The 18,226-nt window shown below is 43.9% G+C and overlaps 2 protein-coding genes across 3 annotated transcripts; both read right to left on the reverse strand.

The window, feature by feature from the left end:
- Positions 1-3,532: 3,532 nt before the first annotated feature.
- Positions 3,533-8,380, reverse strand: LOC122686287 (olfactory receptor 2S2). Its single transcript, XM_043891471.1, has 3 exons — positions 8,231-8,380; positions 7,819-8,009; positions 3,533-5,871 (listed from the first exon to the last, which is right to left on the reverse strand). The coding sequence occupies exons 1-3, from the start codon at positions 8,304-8,306 to the stop codon at positions 4,900-4,902; spliced, it is 1,239 nt and encodes a 412-aa protein (XP_043747406.1). The 5' UTR covers positions 8,307-8,380; the 3' UTR covers positions 3,533-4,899.
- A 4,595-nt stretch (positions 8,381-12,975) lies between these two features.
- Positions 12,976-16,552, reverse strand: LOC122686019 (olfactory receptor 13C7-like). Of its 2 annotated transcripts, XM_043891090.1 has the most exons (2): positions 15,620-16,552; positions 12,976-13,002 (listed from the first exon to the last, which is right to left on the reverse strand). In XM_043891090.1, exons 1-2 carry the CDS (start codon positions 16,550-16,552, stop codon positions 12,976-12,978), a joined length of 960 nt encoding a protein of 319 aa, XP_043747025.1. The 2 variants fall into 2 exon arrangements, with proteins under 2 accessions (XP_043747025.1, XP_043747024.1); XM_043891089.1 differs by lacking the exon at positions 12,976-13,002 and having other exon boundaries at positions 15,593-16,552.
- Between the last annotated feature and the right edge of the window lie 1,674 nt (positions 16,553-18,226).

The raw sequence follows: 18,226 nt of genomic DNA on the forward strand, positions 1-18,226 counted from the left end.
GTGCGGTGGTGTCTCTTGTCACAGAGCATGGATTCTGGGGTGCGCGGGCTTCAGTAGTTGTGGCTTCTGGGCTCTAGAGCACAAGCTTAATAGTTGCAGTGCACAGGCTTAGTTGCTCCAAGGCAAGTGGGATCTTCCCAGACCAGGGATTGAACCCATGTCTCCCACATTGGCAGCCGGATTCTTTACTACTGAGCCATCAGGGAAGCCCTTGAAACGTTTCTTATAGGACAGTTGGCATATGCCCTTGCGCCCTGTATTATTCAGAATTCTCCAGAGAAGCAGAATTGATTATGAGGAATTGGCTTACACAAGTATGGAGTCTGGGAAGTCCCACAATGTACTGTATGCAGATCTCGAAGACTCGGTCTGTGTCCAAAGACCTGAGATCCAGGGAAACTGATACCAAAAATCCCAGTTTGAGGCAGGAGATGAGATGAGACATCTCAGTGAGTTCCTCCTTCCTCCGCCTTCTGTTCTATTCAGGCCCTCAACACAGTCAATGATGCTGACCCTCCTTGGGAAGGGTGGTCTGCTTTATCACCCTCACAAACTGAAATGCTAATCTCACTGGGAAACACTCTCACAGACACATATAGAAACAGTGTTTAATCTGAGCATTCCAGGGCCAGTCAAGTTGACACATAAAGTTAACCACCACCCTCCCTTCTTTGTCTTTCTTTCCGTCCCATCACTGTGAGGTATGGTATGAGAGCCGGAGCTCTAGCTGCCTTCTTGGACTATGAGGACAACAGCATTGGGATAGGAAAGCAGTAAACTAGGAGGAGGTCAAGTCCCTGGAATCTTTGAGGAATAGACATCCCACAGTATCCCTGGGTTACCTACCCTGCAGATCTTTTCACATGACAGAAATAAACTGCTGTCTTGTGTAAGCATTACTAATGTGATGCTCTGCTGTATTTGATTAAACCTAATCCTCACTGATACAAAATCTTATCTTGATGTTCACTTGATTCTTCGTGGGCCTTAGTCAGCAGGTCTCTAGCCATTTCCTCCCAGGGGTAAGAGGCCAAACCTTGGTCCTTAGGATAGCAAACCCACCAGGTTAAGAACAAGGACAGGTCCACTTGAATGTCTCAAGAACTTAAATTTTCCAGCTGCTTCAGTTCTGAAGATAATAGTCATGGGCTCTGTGAGGTAACATGACTATAGTTTTATTCTTCAGAGAGCATTGCTGATGTAAAATATATACCTATCCTTTGCTTAAAGATGTCAATTTGTTTCTGAAAAATGCTGCTAAGGGAAAAAGTTCAAAAGATAGAAAACTTTTTCTATTGTTATTATTTTGTTGTTGTTGTTACTTTGACTTGTTGAGCTGCTAAGTCATGCCCAACTCTTTTGTGGCCCCATGGACTGCAGTCCACCTGGCTCCTTTGTCCATGGGATTTCCTAGGCAAGAATACTGGAGTGGTTTGCCATTTTCTTCTCCATCTATTCATTTTAATATGAAAAATTAGGATACATTTCATCCTGACCCAGGATACCCTAATAATATTCACAGATAGAAGAATATATTAGTTTAACAGTGAAAGCAGTTTTATGCAACGAACAGCAGTTAGAAAGCAAATAAATAGACTTTATATGCAAAAGATAGTATAATGAAGTTTACTGTACTTTCCAAGGGAGGAAGAAAGACTCCATGGTGGTGGGGCTGGGATGAGAAGGGATTCTTTGGAAAGTGCAGTCTTCTTCCTGCCCGATTCAACAATATTTTAACATTTTGGAGGTTCGTGGTAATCGTGCATTCAAACTGCACTATAAAGTCATATCACAGAAACTATGTCTAGGGCAAAATAAAAATAAACACACCAGCGCTTCAAAATAAAACAAAAAAGAACAGGGCGTGTGCACAGCCCACTGGAGTCGCAGGAGGTACTGCCTCTTCACCTGTCTCACTTGGCGGTACATTTCGGATTCACCCGTATGTGTCAGGCAGTTCCTGTCTGTTCCATATGATACTCTCCAGCTAGATACCGCTGTGCTGAGTTATAAGTTACTCGTCACAGTAATAATAAGCTGATGACACTTGATAGCAAGTATCTTTGCCTGAAACCAAAACCTCAAAATAGTACTTCCTGTAGTATACATCTCTGGGTAAAAACAGGCTTATTCCCCAAAAAAAAATTTTTTTTTAAAAATTAAAGGAGTCACTGTCTGTAAAGTGGTATAACCTTCAAAGCCATAATGGCAGCAAGTTATTATTGACCTGTTATTGTGTGGGGTAAGTGTGTAGCTGAGAAGGGAGAGATCAGGGAGTAGCAGCAATTCGAATTTCTTTACAGGGGCCTCATACTTGGTAAAAGGGAGCTGAGTCTTTATGAAGTGTGGTATAGACCCAAAACTGCTACACCGAGTCTTTGTGCCAGGGTCCGGGGCCTAAAACCTCTCCTGTTTTCTTTCAGCCAGACTTGAGAGATATGAGGTGTGTGTTCCCCCTTCTGGGAGAAAGACCAGGATGATTCATGTGTAGCTGCTTGCTCACCTCTCTGTTTTCCTGAAACCTCTTGAACGCTGGCAGGGTCTATGCTCGCCTCGGTAAGTGCTTCTGGAGCCGACAGGCATGGACTTTGGAGTTAAACAAAGTTGAATTCAAATCCTGGCATTTCCTTCTCTGAACATTTTTTAAGTCTTTCTTTATTCAGCACCTCCCTCTTCCTTCCCCTCCAAACCTTCCTCTGACCTTGCATTCTCCTCAAATTGCATCATGTCGTGTTTTTCCTTCTCTAACTTCACCATGTTACTAAGTGTTCAATCTGCCTTCTTATCAGAAAGACTTTTTGTGCTGGAGGTGACCTCCTAGAGCGCTCCTGGAATGTTTTTGTCCCCCTGGCAGTTCATTTACATCAGGAGACTTGTTTCTCTAGGTTCTGTGTGCACCTCTGTCTGCCTTCTGGGCCCCCTGCTGCTGACACTCTAGGCAGCCACATCCTGGGAGTGGGGCAGACGCTGTAGTCTTCCTGTGTGTGTTAGGGTGTGAGACATTGGCCACTGTGAGACCTTTCATAGGCCCCAAGCTGCCGAGGCGAGTAAAACCTGGGGCGTTCTCTGCTCAGGGCCAGAAAGATCCCTGGGCTCCCTTGGGCTCTTGCAGAGAGCCTGCCGTGGAAGCCACAGCCCTGCCCCTCTCTGGTCCAGGAATCGCCCAGCCTGATTCTCTTAGACAACCACGGAGTTCCCTCCCTTTCCTGCCCCAACACCCTGACGCTTGTCTCCAGGATCTCCTTGTACAGAGGAGTAAAATTCTCTGCACCACTTCCAACTTTTAGGATCCTAACACAGCTTTTCCCACAGCTTGTGAGCCTCAGCAGCTGCTTGTTCTCAGAAAGTAGAGCAGATGGATCGGGATTGGGTTGTGAAGCATGGGGTTGAACGAGAAGACCTATCGTGCGACTCCCCAAGTATCTGAAGTTTGCCTGTATGGCCGCTAGATGTTGCTCTTGTACGTTCGCAATAGCAAGGGGTTTATTTTGCTGGGACAGTAGAAATCAGGAACATGACAGACTAACAAGATAGTGAAATTTTATTCACAAAATGTGCATCCCTATTTTATACAATTCATTTTTAATAAATATAAAAAACTTAAATATCATTTGAAGTAAACATTTCCTAGCTCTACTGTATGTGTAAAGCTGGGTTCTGTTTCTAAATTCTCTTTTTAAGTTAAGTTTTCCAATATTCTCAGAACTTCATATAACTTGTCATAAAACTGTTTCTATTCACTTACTGCCGTCTTAAATGTCTCATCCATCTTCTGTGTCTGTTGTTCTGGATAGGAACTGTATCTTGCTCTCTTCCACATGGCACATTACACTGTACAGTGGCATTCAGAATACTTCTAACAATATCTCACATTTCTATGATGCTTACTATTTACGAAGAATTTATTTACGGTATCTTATGTATTCCATGTAAAATAAAGTGGTGGTGTTTTTATGAAGAAATAAGCTGAAAGCTGTTAAGCAACCTGCCCGCGGTCATAAGTAAGAAAGTGCTTCCCGGTTTTATTGTGTTCAACTATGGAGACTCAGGAAGTGCTATAGACTTTATATCCAGTGTACATTAGTATATTAAAATCTCTGAGAATTCCTGGAGCAAAGAAATCTGTCAGACTTTAACCTACCGTCCCAAAGTCTTCAAACATATTCAGCTACTATCTCTTTCTTTATCTATCTGTCTATCTGCCTGTCATCTTTTTTTTTTTTTTTTAGAATATCTTATTCATTATGTAATGGAATACTACCTTTTCTATTTGGAATTGCTGTAAGTGATGAAGATCAAATTCAAACCCTATACTCCTTCTTCAATTTAATTTACTATCAGTGTTTCAAAATGTGCACTGCATCAAGGAACAAAAGGTCTCAATTTTCTCATAGCTAGAAAGAAATTCATTTAATCAAAATAGATTATTTCCACCCAGAGGGTTTATACGTGGCGAACTTTTGTCTCTTCTGAGCACTTCAGGCAAACTGAATCTAATATACAGGAACCCAAGATGAAATGTCCACTTCCTCCTTGTTCCTCTGACTCTCCCGGTGATTCCAACAGGGGTGGAAAAACTGATTTGAGCTCCATCTCACCTCTCTGTACTGATCCGCAGTTTAGACCCAACACGGACCACTAGGCTTGCTCTAATGCTCCCTGTCTCCTTGGTCTTAGCATGTGTTTAGTTAGAGGATTTGTTGTCTGGAATCTGTTGAATGTCAGACATGTGGCCAAAACTCCACAGATAAACTCTGAAAAGGTAAACATTCCCTGAAAATAGAGCTTAGGGCAAGAGATCATTCCAGTTAAGTTGACTTGTTGGCCTTTGGATGGCAGCTGTAATGAATGAAGTCCTTTCCTCCATGGAGGTGAGAACCACAGAAGACTTCTCCTACATCATCTGCTGAAGTATTTCTGACTCACCAGGTTCCTCACACCAGCCTTTACATCCTTGTTCCTGAGGCTGTAGATGATGGGGTTGAGCATGGGGGTCACCACCCCGTAGAAGAGGGGGATGAGCTTGTCTGAAAGGTCCTCTTTGTCTGCCCCCTGAGAGTCCTTAGACTTGGGCTTTCCATACATGAAAAATAAGGTCCCATAGAATATTATCACCACAGTGAGGTGGGCAGAGCAGGTGGAGAAGGCCTTTTTCTTCCCCTCAGCTGAGGGGATCCTCAGGATGGTAGCAATGATGAAGACATAAGAGACAGAGATGAACAGAACTGGGACACCCAGGAAGATCACATTGGTCACCCCCATGCTGATCACATTGATGGAGATGTCAGCACAGGCCAACCTCAGGACAGCCAGGATCTCACAGGCGAAGTGGTTGATGACATTGGCCCCACAGAAGGGCAGCTGAATCGCCAAGGATGTGTGAACCAGGGAAGCAACACCACCAAGAGCCCAGGAGCCAGCAGCCATGGGCACATAGACAGCCCTGCTCATGACCACGGGGTACCTCAGGGGGTTGCAGATGGCCACATAGCGATCAAATGCCATCATGCTCAGGAGCACACACTCTGTTCCCGCCATGGAGAAGGAGAGGAACATCTGTATGGCACAGGCTGAGAAGGAGATGGTTTTCTGGGGGGTCAGGAAGCTGTCAAGGATGAGGGGCACTGAGGAGGTTGTGTAGCAGATGTCCAGGAAGGAGAGGTTCCCCAGGAAGAAGTACATGGGCGTGTGCAGGCGGGAGTCAAGGATGCTCACCAGGATGAGGAGCCCGTTGCCCAGCAGGATCACCAGGTACGTGAGCAAGATGAGCACAAAGAGTGTTTTCTCCAGCTTTGGGTGGGCTGAGAGGCCCAGGAGAATGAACTCCACCAGCGGGGAGGTCTGATTAGGTTTTTCCATGTGATATTCCCTCTGTCATAAGCACATTACAAAAGCATCACACCAGGTTTTCCTGGAAAGAACCCCAGCTATCTGGTATGAGGCCACTCCTGCTGCGTAATAGAAGAGCATATGTGGGTTAGAGAAAACAGCTGAAAGAGACAGCAGGGCTGGGCTTCCCTGGTGGTCCAGTGGATAGGAATCCACCTGCCAACGCAGAAGACATGGGTTCTATCCCTGATCCAGGAAGATCCCACATGCCTCAGGGCAAGGCTATGTGTGCTACAGCTACTGAGCCTGTGCTCTATAGCCATAGTTACTGAGCCCATGTGCCACAACCGCTGAAGCCCACACCCCCAGAACCCATGATCTGTAGCAATAGAAGCCACCCCATTGAGAAGCCTGGTCTTCGCAACTAGAGAGGAGCCTCTGCTTGCCGCAACTAGAGAAAGGCCCTTGCAACAATGAAGACCCAGCACAGCCAAAAATAAATAAACAAATAGAATTTTAAATATATAAATATATATACATATACATTTAAAAAAGAGTCAGCAGGGTGTCCTCAGCTCTAAGGTGAGAGAAGGTCAGAGCTGGAGCAGAGCTTACAATGGGTCAGCCCTGGGCGAGGGCCTCAAGCAGTCTAGCTGTGTGAGGGAGTTTTCCTAAGTTGCTGCATCCTCTCATTGCCCAGAAAAGCAACTGACGTCTCAAAAGGGAAGTGACCTGTCCGAGACTTCTAAGTTGGTGACAGGGACAGGACTTGAGGAGACAGAGGTGACAGAGACAGGATCCAGTAGAGCGGGTCCCCAGTCAAGGAAAGCCTTTCCTCAGCATTATGATTAATGACAGGGTTTCCCAGGTGGCTCAGTGAAGAATCTGTCTACCAATGCAGGAGACTCAGGTTCATTCCCTGGGTCAGGAAGATCCCCTGGAGAAGGAAACGGCAACACATTCCAGTATTCTTGCCTGGAAAATCCCATGGACATAGGAGCGTGGCAGGCTACAGTCCATGCAGTCGCAAAAGAGTCAGACATGACTTAGCAACTAAACAACAACAAATAATTAACAGTGAGAAAATCCTATGAATGATTTCTCTTTAATGGAAATGTATACTCTGCATTTAATCTGAGTTTTCTGAGTTTCCCAGGCCAATCCAGTTCTTAGAACCAGTAAATTTTAAAGCTTCTTTAAATTTTGACTACCTCTGGAAGAAACTTGTATAAAATGTCAATTCACCTCCACACAGAAACAAGCCTGGGTAAAAATTCAATGATACTGAGGATGACTTCTCCAATGTGCCCACCATCAGTGACACAGACCTGACCATCATCAGCACTGGGATCGCCCTATTTTAATACAAACTGATAACAGTATATGGGGAGGTACCCATATGGGGAGGAACTTCATACAGTCAGCACAAAGACTGATGGAAATGATTACAATTGGAACGATTAAACCCACACTAGGGGCTGACAACTCTGCAGCTTACTGACCAGTGAACTCAATGATTAGTAGCTATATGAACTACACTTATCAGATGGTAGGCCATACAACATTAACCTCCAACCCCATTTCACTAGAATATTGGTGAACTTCTTAGCCAGAGATAACTCAGAAATACTTTTTTCTTTGTCTTTTTATGCTCACATTATATTCTTGTGTGAAACCCACCCTTGGGTTCCATACAAGCAACTAGCTTATGGGGAGACCTATATGCCTTTGTGTAGAGGATTTCGAATCTCTTAGCTGCCATTGCTCAGATTCTAAATGCAGATTCCTCACTGATAATATTTCTCAAGGGATTCCTCTTTGTCCCTCTTCAGTATTATCACATTTTCTATTAATACAATGGGTACAGATCACTTGGTATTCAGGGTGGGGGAAAAGTCTTAGTAATCATGAAAGGAAAGTGAGAAAAACAGAAATAACTAGCCTTTGATAGATTGGGAAACCAGAGAGACCAGGCTTGGGTCCACTCACCCTCTGACGCTGAGGAAGGCCCCTTCCTCCCAGAAGCCTCTGCAGGAGGGGGATGATGGGAATCCCACACACTCCCCGGGTTACTGTGAGGAGCAGCAAGGGCAGACGGGCTGGGAGAGCGTGAGGCTGCCTGGCCTGGAGCTTATTCTCAGCTGTTCCTCCCTGCTCCTGCAGCAGCTGTGGGCAGGTTTCTGGGGGCAGAGGAGAGGAAAGTGTGTCTTTGAGAAGTGCTCTGCAGAAGGCAGGCATGGTTACTGCCTCTGTCCCATCCCGGCTCAACCCTCCCCACCTGCGTCCTGTTTGCGGTGCTTCTGAGTCTCCCAATCTCAGATTCTTAACTCCTCACCGCACACCAGGACCAGACCCTGGATGCCAGAGAAAAACCCAGACTCCCCTGACTGAGTTTCTTTACCTCTGAGACTCTCTTTCTTCTTGTCCTCCTGAATCTTTGGGGGAACTTTAGCCTCTGGTGGGTGTTTCTCTCCCATCCTTCCTCCCGGCTGTGTCCTGGGTATCTCAGTGACAGAATCTTCATGTACAGGACCTGTTATCCTGGTCTGAGCCTGAGGAATCCCACAGGCTTGTTTTCCCCAGCAGTGAAAGGAGTCCTCGAGCTGCAGCTGTAGACTCCTCCAGGGACCCTGCTAGTCCCAGAAGCAATTTAAAGTTTGGAATGTTGAGTGTTCATAGGACACTGGGGCTCAACATACTGGGGACTCCAGAGACCACATCCCTGCCATCAGTTGCAATCAGAGGCAGTGACTGGGACATGGCCAGCTGGAAATGGAGAGGCAGGCACAGAAATGCCAGCTTCCTTCTGAGCCTTCCCTGGGGTCTCGGAGAAGCCAGTGTCCTGCCTCACTGACTAAGGCTGAAAGTTTTGTGTTTTTTTTTAAACTACTTATCGATTTATTTATTTGTTTGGCTGTGCCAGGTCTTAGCTGCAGCCTGCAGGATCTTCAGTCTCCACAGTGGCATGCAGGATCTTTTAATTGCAGTATGTGGGATCTAGTTCCCTGACCAGGGTACGAACCTGGACCCTCTGCATTGGGGGAGCAGAGTCTTAGCCACTGGACCAGAAGGGAAGTCCCTGAAAGTTTTGGGTTTTTTTAAACCATGAATTAATGTTGTTTTTTCAAAAGCTTCTTCTGTTTCATTTGATGTAATCATGTGATTTTTCCTAATTAGCCTGTTAATATGGTGGCTAGAATGCATTGACTGATCTTTGAATATTGAACCAGCCTTGCATTGCTGGGAGGAGGGGATCCTCCTTACTGATGGGGAAGGAGTGGGAATTTCAGCTCCCCACTAAGGCTCTGCTGATCTCTTTCTGGCTGGCACTGGCAGGGGGCCTAGCGTTGCCCCCATGCCCTCCACTGACACCATGGGAAGGGGTGGTCTCAGTGGCACAGGCACAAGCCCTCACCCTCCTGTAGGCCCCTTCTGATACCACCCAAACAGGAAGAAGAAGGAGCTTCCCACATGGTCTCTACTGACTCTGTGCTGGTGGGGAGGACCTGTTACCGCCCAGCATCCCATCTTCCTCTTCAGCCTCCTCTGATACCACATTGGCAGGGGAGTGGTTGGATGGCCTTGTCAGAGCTTGGAGAATAGAAGTTTAGGCTGTCATCTGCTCAGCCTTTGCTGGTGGGGTGAAGCTGGGGCCATTGTTTTTTTTTTCTGAGGTGTTTGGCTGGAGTAGAGTGCTTATTGTCAGGAATTAAATTTTATCAAGTACTTTTCCTACATCTATTGAGATGTGATCATTTGGGTTTTCTTTTTTGGTTTGTTGATGTCATAAATTTTTAATGTTCACCCTATCCATGCTTTTTTGGGGGGGGGATGAATGCAACTTATTCACAGAGTATTATCCTCTAAATGCATTACTCTCTTTGTTTTACTGATTTTCATAATTTGGCTTTTTGGCATCAATGTTCATGGAGAGTACAGGCCTGAAAAGAGTTTAGTCCTTTTGCTTTATTTAAAAAAGAGCCTGGGATTTGACTAAGACTCCCATCCAAGTACTAACCAGGCCCAACCTTGTTTAGCTTCTGAGATCGGATGAGATTGGGTGGTACAGCCATAGATTTAATCAAGACTGGTTTGCAGTTTCTTGTATCTCAGTTGGAAGTGATCTCCTGTGTAATATAAATATAGCATTGCAGTTGGAGTGTGCAGTAGTCAGCAAGAGAACGTGACTATATAAAGATACTTTTCCTTTGGGCTTTGTAACTGTCAAGACTTTGTAAGTTTCTAGATAGAAAACTTATTCCAACCAACGTAATACCAATACAAACTTTAATGCTCATAAAACTGAGAAGTTCAAAGGTGGATTCAGTCTCAGGCATAGTTGGAATTAGGGACTCCACATGTCTTTAGGACTCTCTGTCCTTTCATCTGGTTCTTATCTCTACTTGTGTTTTCCTGGCTTCATTTTAAACAGACTTACTCACATGCTAGAGAAGAGAGCTGTCAGCAGCCTAATCCACATTCTTCTGTTTTAGTCTCCAGATGAGAACAGAGCCCTGGCCAACACGTTAGACTGTAGCTTTGCAGAGGACTTGCTTGAACTCCCAACTCATAGAAATGGCAAGATTATAAATGGGTATTGTCTAAAGCCACTAAGTAGTGATCTGCAATGCAGCACAGAAAGCTAATATGAACCCCTTTTCTTCTTGCTCCAATTGAAATATGCTGCGGAATGGTTTTGATTATTTTGACCAAGGTCACATGCTTTCGCTCAGACTGATTGCTGTGGCCAAGGGTGGGTGTACTATAGTTGGCAGTCCCCTGGAATCACATGATGAGAGTGAGAGGGAGCAGTTTCCTCTGCAAACAATAGATGCACAGTACAGATGTAAGTGACCTCTGTGAGGGCATCCTTAGAAACTCCAGCAATGCTGTGACTGACGTGTACCTTTTAGCAGAGGTCACAAATTGCAACCCATAGCCAAAAGTGGCTGAGGAACAAATTTTGCTTGATCTTAGAATTCTTACACTGTGGTAGAATTCTGGGAACCACTCAGCTCTGCAAGCACCAGAGGGGAACGTGGAGACTACAGCAGGGGGAACAGCTCTTTGCATTCCCTCCCCTTCCCCTTCCCGAATTCCTGCCTGGCAGAGGTTGGCTGGAGCTTAGCGGGAAGAGGCAGTTAGCTCCTGCTTCCCCACCTGGTCCTTCCCCTTAGTTACAGTCCCTGTCCGGCATCTGGAATGCTCTGATTGAAACTGTTTGAGTGATTATGTTATCGACATGTTGCCTGTGATCATCTTTGATGTTTGATTTGGTCATATTTTGTGATAACCTCCACTGGATACTCAACTGTCTTGAAGATTTTAGGGATTGTCCTAAACTGAGAGAAATGGTCACCAGTAGTAATCAGGTGTGTAATCAGCCATGAAATTAAAGGATGATTTCTCCTTGGAAGGAAAGCGATGACAAACCTAGATAGCATATTAAAAAGCGGAGACATCACTTTGCTGACAAAGGTCTGTATGGTCAAAGCTATGGTTTTTCCAGTATCATGCACAGATGTGAGAGTTGGACCATAAGGAAGGCTGAGCACCGAAGAATTGATGCTTACGAATTGTGATGCTGGAGAAGACTCTCAAGAGTCTCTTGATCTGCAAGGAGATCAAACCAGTCAATCCTAAAGGAAATTCATTGGCAGGACTGATGCTGAAGTCCAATAGTTTGGCCACGAGATGTAAAGAGCTGACATTGGAAAAGACCCTGATGCTGGGAAAGACTGAAGGCAAACGGAGAAGGGGTGGCGGAGGGTGAGATGGTTAGATAGTATCACTGACTCAATGGACGTGAATTTGAGCAAACTGCAGGAAATTGTGGAGGACAGAGGAGCCTGGTGTGCTAAAGTCCATGAGATTGCAAAGTCAGACATGACTTAGTGACCGAACAACAACAACAAAGTAAATAGTTAGAAATTAATCTGCACATTTAGTGGTCTGGTCTAAACTCTTTGGTTATCTCCAAAACCAGGGCTAGAGTAAAAGGTGGTTTTTGTTTCTTCTTTTTTTTTTTTTTCTTTCTTTTTTTTTGTCAATTGAGAAAAACTTCCATCTTATTATACATAATAAAAATTTTAAAGACATATTTCAGTTCAGTTGACTCCAGTCACTCAGTCATATCCGAGTCTTTGCGACCCCATTGACTGCAGCACTGCAGGCTTCCCTGTCCATCCCCAGCTCCTGGAGCTTACTCAAACTCGTGTCCATCGAGTCAATGATGCTATCCAACCATCTCATCCTCTGTCGTCCCCTTCTCCTCCCACCTTCAAGCTTTCCCAGCATCAGGGTCTTTTCCAATGAGTTAGTTCTTCGCATCAGGTGGCCAAAGCATTGGAGTTTCAGCTTCAGCATCAGTCTTTCCAATGAATATTCAGGACTGATTTTCTTTAGGATGGACTGGTTGGATGTCCTTGAAGTCCAAGGGACTCTCAAGAGTCTTCTCCAGCACCACAGTTCTTGGGGGATAATTGCTGCACAGTGTTGCATTGGTTTCTGCCGTACGATGAGAATCTGTCGTAAAGATACATACATCCCCTCCGTCTTGAGCCTCCCTCCCACCCCCCGCCGCCGACATCCCACCCTTCTAGGTCGACACCGATCACTGAGCTGAGCTCCCTGCGCTGTTCCGCAGTTTCCCAGCAGCTGTCTGTTTTCACAGGGCACTGTATTTATGTCGATACTCCTCTTTCAGTTCGCCCTACCATCTCCTTCGCCCCGCTGGCTGTTCATTCTTCTGAGAACCTTTGATGAGTGAGCCTTTCTGTTTGCTTCCAAGCCCCGGGCTTGGACCTTTTCCCAACAAATAGAATGGACCTGCCCTCAGGATGGGAGAGTGGATGTAGCATGGGTCATCCCAGCCTGTTAGAAACAGTTTTGGCTCTGAATGAGGGCACGTGGAGGATACCCCGGACTGTCCTGAAGCTTACAATCAGGCCTTTTCCTCCCTCCGAAATGAAAACATATTTTAAAAAGTTCTTCTGTTAATTCATGACCATTGTAAATGTCTGATATACTAAAATTCTTTACGTATTTTTCCTAGGTATTTTAAAGTTGTTGTGACTGGTGTAAATTATATACAATCACTTTAGTTTAGCACTTGATTACAATTTGTTCTCAGTAAGCAACAATAGCTTACTTACTAAATAGTTTTCTTCTTTTCTGTATTTCATTCCTCATTTATTTTTCTGATCTGGTTTAATTAGCTAGACTCTGCAGAATGATGCAGATATTGAGAGATGTCCTAAGCCAGGTTGTAAGCATGTTACTAATGTTTTGCCATAAAGTGTACCCTTTGCTGTTGTTCTGATCATTTCATTCATGTCAAGGATGGATTCCTCTATTCAAATCTACTACTTTAAGAGAGTCAGAAATGGATGCTAAGTTTTACCAAATTATTTCTCAACATTTGTGGGTGAGATTACTTTTCCTTTTTTAATCTGTTAATAAAATGGTTGCAGTAATTGATCTAACGTTCAAAACCTTGCAATTCCTAAAAAAAAAAAAAAAAAAAAAAAAAGGCGACCACTGGGTAATATATATTATCTGTTTAGTATATAGTGATTTAAATTTCCTCAGGTTCAATGAATAAGTTTTTTCATTTGATCAACTTTCTTTGTTCTTTCATAATCCTCTAATTCTTTCAAAAACTCTACCCTAATACTTGTTGGTATTTATTCTTAAATTTTCAACAAGCATATTAAGACTTTTGCTGCATTTCAGTATCAGTGCAATGGACTGTATTTATAGGAACCCCTTCCCACCATATCCTTCGTAAGATGAAGCCTTCAGTGGGGTGTAACTTTCTCTTTCTCCATTTCCCAGCTATATGAAATCATCTAAAATTATAACTGGAGCTCTATCATTGCTTCATTATCACTATTTACCTCGACATGATTGCTAATAATTCCTTCATGTATTCATCTTTGCAAAATTGATATAAGAATTGACTAGACTTGAATGGTCTTATGTATTTCATCATTTCCCACTCTTTCTTCTATCATTGCCTTTCAATTTTTTATTTTTAACTGTTTGTTAGGACAACATTCTAAATAAATTCTTTTCATGAAGAGATTGTATGGATATGTGCTGTCTGTGTTTACGTATGACAGCAAGTGTCTTTTAAACCCTTGTATCCGTATCTGCAGTGAGAAGGGATGTGTAGAATTCAGGACTCACAACCCATTTCCTTGCCCTCAGAACTTCATAAACCTTCCAACATCTACATTTAGAGTTGGGAAACAGCAGGACATTGGCAGACTCTCATCCCTTCTTAGGAAATATTCTTTTCTTCTGTGGAAAAGTCTGCAGAATTATTTTAGTATGTATAGGAATTAAAATCTATCTTTAAATCTAGGTAAGTGGGTCTTTTGCTATAATTTCTTACTGGGTGTTTGATGAACCTTTTATGAACAGAATATCTAAAACTTCCATTCAGTGAAAAAATTTTTAGTTATTATTCGTCTTTCATCTGTTCTGTGTCCTCATGAATTCCATACTGGATCCAAGTAAGTGGGATTGTTTCCCCTGAGCAAATGTTGTTATTTCTCAGTTATCTTTTCTCCTAGCCTCCTTTTTTAGACTGCTCGTATTGATTCAATACCCTCTTGAATTCCACTGAAAAAAACTACTGAGAATTTTCTTTAATTTTCTGACCATCTTCCTGAAATAACTCTTTTTCAGCAAAGGTTGGTTGCTTTGAGTGTTAGTTAGTTTCCTCTCTGTTGGAATAAAAATTCATATCAACTGTCAGAGGGTTTCTATTTTGCCCATTCTTTTAGCTGAGCTTCTAGATTGATAACTCTAGGGAATTCCTCACCAGTCAAGAAGGTGATTCTTACGTGTCTCCTCCTTCATCTCTGGGCACTACCGCCTCTCCCTCTGAATACTGACCGCGTGGCTTTGGGGATTCTTAGGTACAAAGGCAAGTGATGGTCACCTCTTGGCTGCACACTTGGTCAAGCCAGGTCAGGTAGTTAATAGAATTTATTTGATTACCCTCCACATTTCTCAGTTTCCACAATCCTCTGATGACCCATGGGAAGCCAATGTTATCTAGGGAAAGAACCCAGGGGTGAATAACATTTTCAGAAAAGGAAAAGAAAAAGAAAAAAGCCTGAATCTTTGTACTAGTCTGCCACACCTTGTTTTTCTCTCTGCTCCAAGGATGTAAATGATTTTCTAATTGGGTCCTTGGTTAAGGGCAAGGGAAAGAGGCTAATTATGGAGACATAGGGAGAGAATGATTCAGGAAACAGTTTCAAGAATTAAAATGACAATAAAAATAAAGTACTATGAAGATAAAGATAAAAATACTACTGATATTTGATATGGAGTAGGAAAAGTTGACAGGTGACCATAAAAGTATGGACCCATTCAAATATGCTGAGCGAGCCAAGCAGTGACTGAATTATAGACTATGAAAAGCTCTATAGAGTAGAACTTTTATGAATTAGAAAATAAAACTTGAAGAGTTACTTTTCTTTGACATCAGTTTGTTTTGTATGCATGGAAGATTAGAGAAGTAAAAGGCTAGATCAGCAAGAATATACTTTTGTATAATTGCCTATAGATTGATGGGAAAATTCACACTGACTGCTTTCTATTCACACAGAGTTCTTGGGTATAATGAGGTTCTGAGTAATTAAATTTACCTATGGAAACTTGCATGAACTTATCCCTTCATCTTATGCTCTTGAGACCCTCAGGTGAGAAAAATCAGGGAGCAGGAACCATCAGGACCCCTCCACCATCACCAAGTGAAGCCTTTCTGAGTCACCAGGTTCCTCACAGCAGCCTTCACCTCCTTGTTCCTGAGGCTGTAGATGATGGGGTTGAGCATGGGGGTCACCACCCCATAGAAGAGGGAGGTGAGCTTGTCTCCAAGGTCCTGTTTGTCTGCCCCCAGGGGGTCCTTGGATTTGGGCTTCCCATACATGAAGAGGATGGTCCCGTAGAAGATGAACACCACTGTGAGGTGGGCAGAGCAGGTGGAGAAGGCCTTTTTCCTCCCCTCTCCTGAGGGGATCCTCAGGATGGTAGCAATGATGAACACATAGGAGAAAAAGATGAACAGAACTGGGATGCCCAGGAGGATCACATTGGCCATCGCCATACTGATTATATTGATGGAGATGTCAGCACAGGCCAACTTCAGGACAGCCAGGACCTCACAGGTGAAGTGGTTGATGACGTTGTCCCCACAGAAGGGCAGTTGCATTGCTAGGGATGTCTGCACCGTGGCACTGGTGCTTCCAGCTGCCCAGGAGCCAGCAGCCATGGGCACATAGACAGCCTTGCTCATGACCTCAGGGTACCTTAGAGGGTTGCAGATGGCCACATAGCGATCAAATGCCATCATGCCCAGAAGCACACACTCTGTAGCTCCCATGGCAAAGGAGAGGAACATCTGCACAGCACAGGCTGAGAAGGGGATGGTTTTCCTGGGGGTCAGGAAGCTGTCAAGGATGAGGGGCACTGAGGAGGTTGTGTAGCAGATGTCCAGGAAGGAGAGGTTCCCCAGGAAGAAGTACATGGGCGTGTGTAGGCGGGAGTCAAGGATGCTCACCAGGATGAGGACCCCGTTGCCCAGCAGGATCACCAGGTACATGAGCAGGATGAGCATGAAGAATGTTTTCTCCAGCTTTGGGTGGGCTGAGAGGCCCAGGAGAATGAACCCCACCATGGGGGAGGTCTCATTGGACCTGTCCATAGTGCCTCTGCTCTTTCACCTCTATGAACTCAAAAAGCCAACTTCATGATTCTCTGATACCTAAAGAGGCCAGGAAACCAATGAGGAAACTTGTCCTGCTGAGCACTTAGGGAACTCTTCTAGCAATCTGGGTAGTTCTTTGTGTTGTTCTAAGTAAAATGGAGAGAAATTTTTCAAAATCTACTTTATGACGTTTGGCTGCCCATGAAAGTGTTACCAGATTGGACTGAATTTTTCTAATCATGTTCAAGGTTGATATCACACATTTACTTCAAGTTATACCACGTATGGCCAATTTATTTTAATCAATTTTTTGAGAAGTGTTACATTCCCTTTGTATGATTTCACCTGCTTTGAGGTATAGGACTGGTGGAAATAACTCATCTCTTTTGTGCTTAATTCCTGACCATTCCCCTCCAACCATTTTTGGATGTTATCTTTCTCCTCTTTCACAGTTCCCTTTCTTACAGCCCCCAAGCCCCTGGGATATTCATTCCTTTATTCCTTCACTCACCTTCCAAAGCTCCTCAGAAGCATTTACCCAAAGAGCTGGCCTTTGCCAATCACTCATGGCCTGGCAACCATTAAGTCCCTTTTCCTCTCTGGCCATTGGCTCCCTCATACTCACTCGGGATTGGATTGTTTTGAAAGGTATTCCATCCCAGGGACTAAATGACCTCTTGAATTTCTTGCTCTTGAACTTTCTGTTACACACTAAGATGTCCTTTTACTTCAAATTCCCCACATGCCACGTAGTCACAAGACATAAAGTCAGAAATGATGCTGGGTCCACAACAGTTAATGTATATAGTATTGTGTGTGTGTATATATGTGTGTGTATATATATATATATATATATATAGTGTGTATAAGTGTATACACACACACACACACACACACACACACACATATGGTGTTCTCTTACCTTTTTTGTAAATAGGTCGATACAGAAAATCGCTTTTCTTCTGTCTGAGGATAGTCCAGAAGCCTAAAATAGCCAATCGAGTCTGAAAGTACCAGCCAGAGGCATTAGCCCCTGAGATGGATGAAAGCTAAGTTTTCTTGGCTTTGCTCTGTTTCAGAAAAAATACACAAAGGACTGTCCATTGCAGACATGAAGCCATTTAAATCCCACTCTGCTCCTGGGATTACTCTAGTCCCTGAAGTGATTTAAAGTTTAGAAGTTGAAGTGACAAAATTTGGAAACTCTATACATCTGAGATTATGTCCCCGAGATCCAATTATTCTGAAGTCCCTCCAGAAGCACTTCCTTTCCCCCCCCCCCCTTTGTATCCATCCTGCTGAGCAGTTAGAAAGCATTAGAGAAGAAGGGTCATTCTGGTCCTGCCAGAGTTAACCTGATGCCCCAGTCAGTGAGAACTCAGCAGAGCCCACAATAGAGCTGGGAGGATGTGAAGCCCACAGGACAAACCCTTTAGCACCCCTGGCATTTCCAAATTTAGGATCTCAGGACTGGAAAAAAGCAAGTGACCTAGAAGGTTCCCTCTTCTCTGTGTCCCACCAAATAAATTCAGAGTGCCTACAATAGGCCAGGCCTTCACAGAGCATTGGGGGCTCATAAACGCATCTGGTTTCATAGGTAGTGCAGCTCTGGATCCAAAAATGGTCAGCTGATTGCAGAAATGATGTCCTTTTGTTTGGAATCTTTCTTTG

The sequence above is a fragment of the Cervus elaphus genome, chromosome 29, assembly GCF_910594005.1.
Source record: "Cervus elaphus chromosome 29, mCerEla1.1, whole genome shotgun sequence".
NCBI lineage: Eukaryota > Metazoa > Chordata > Mammalia > Artiodactyla > Cervidae > Cervus > Cervus elaphus.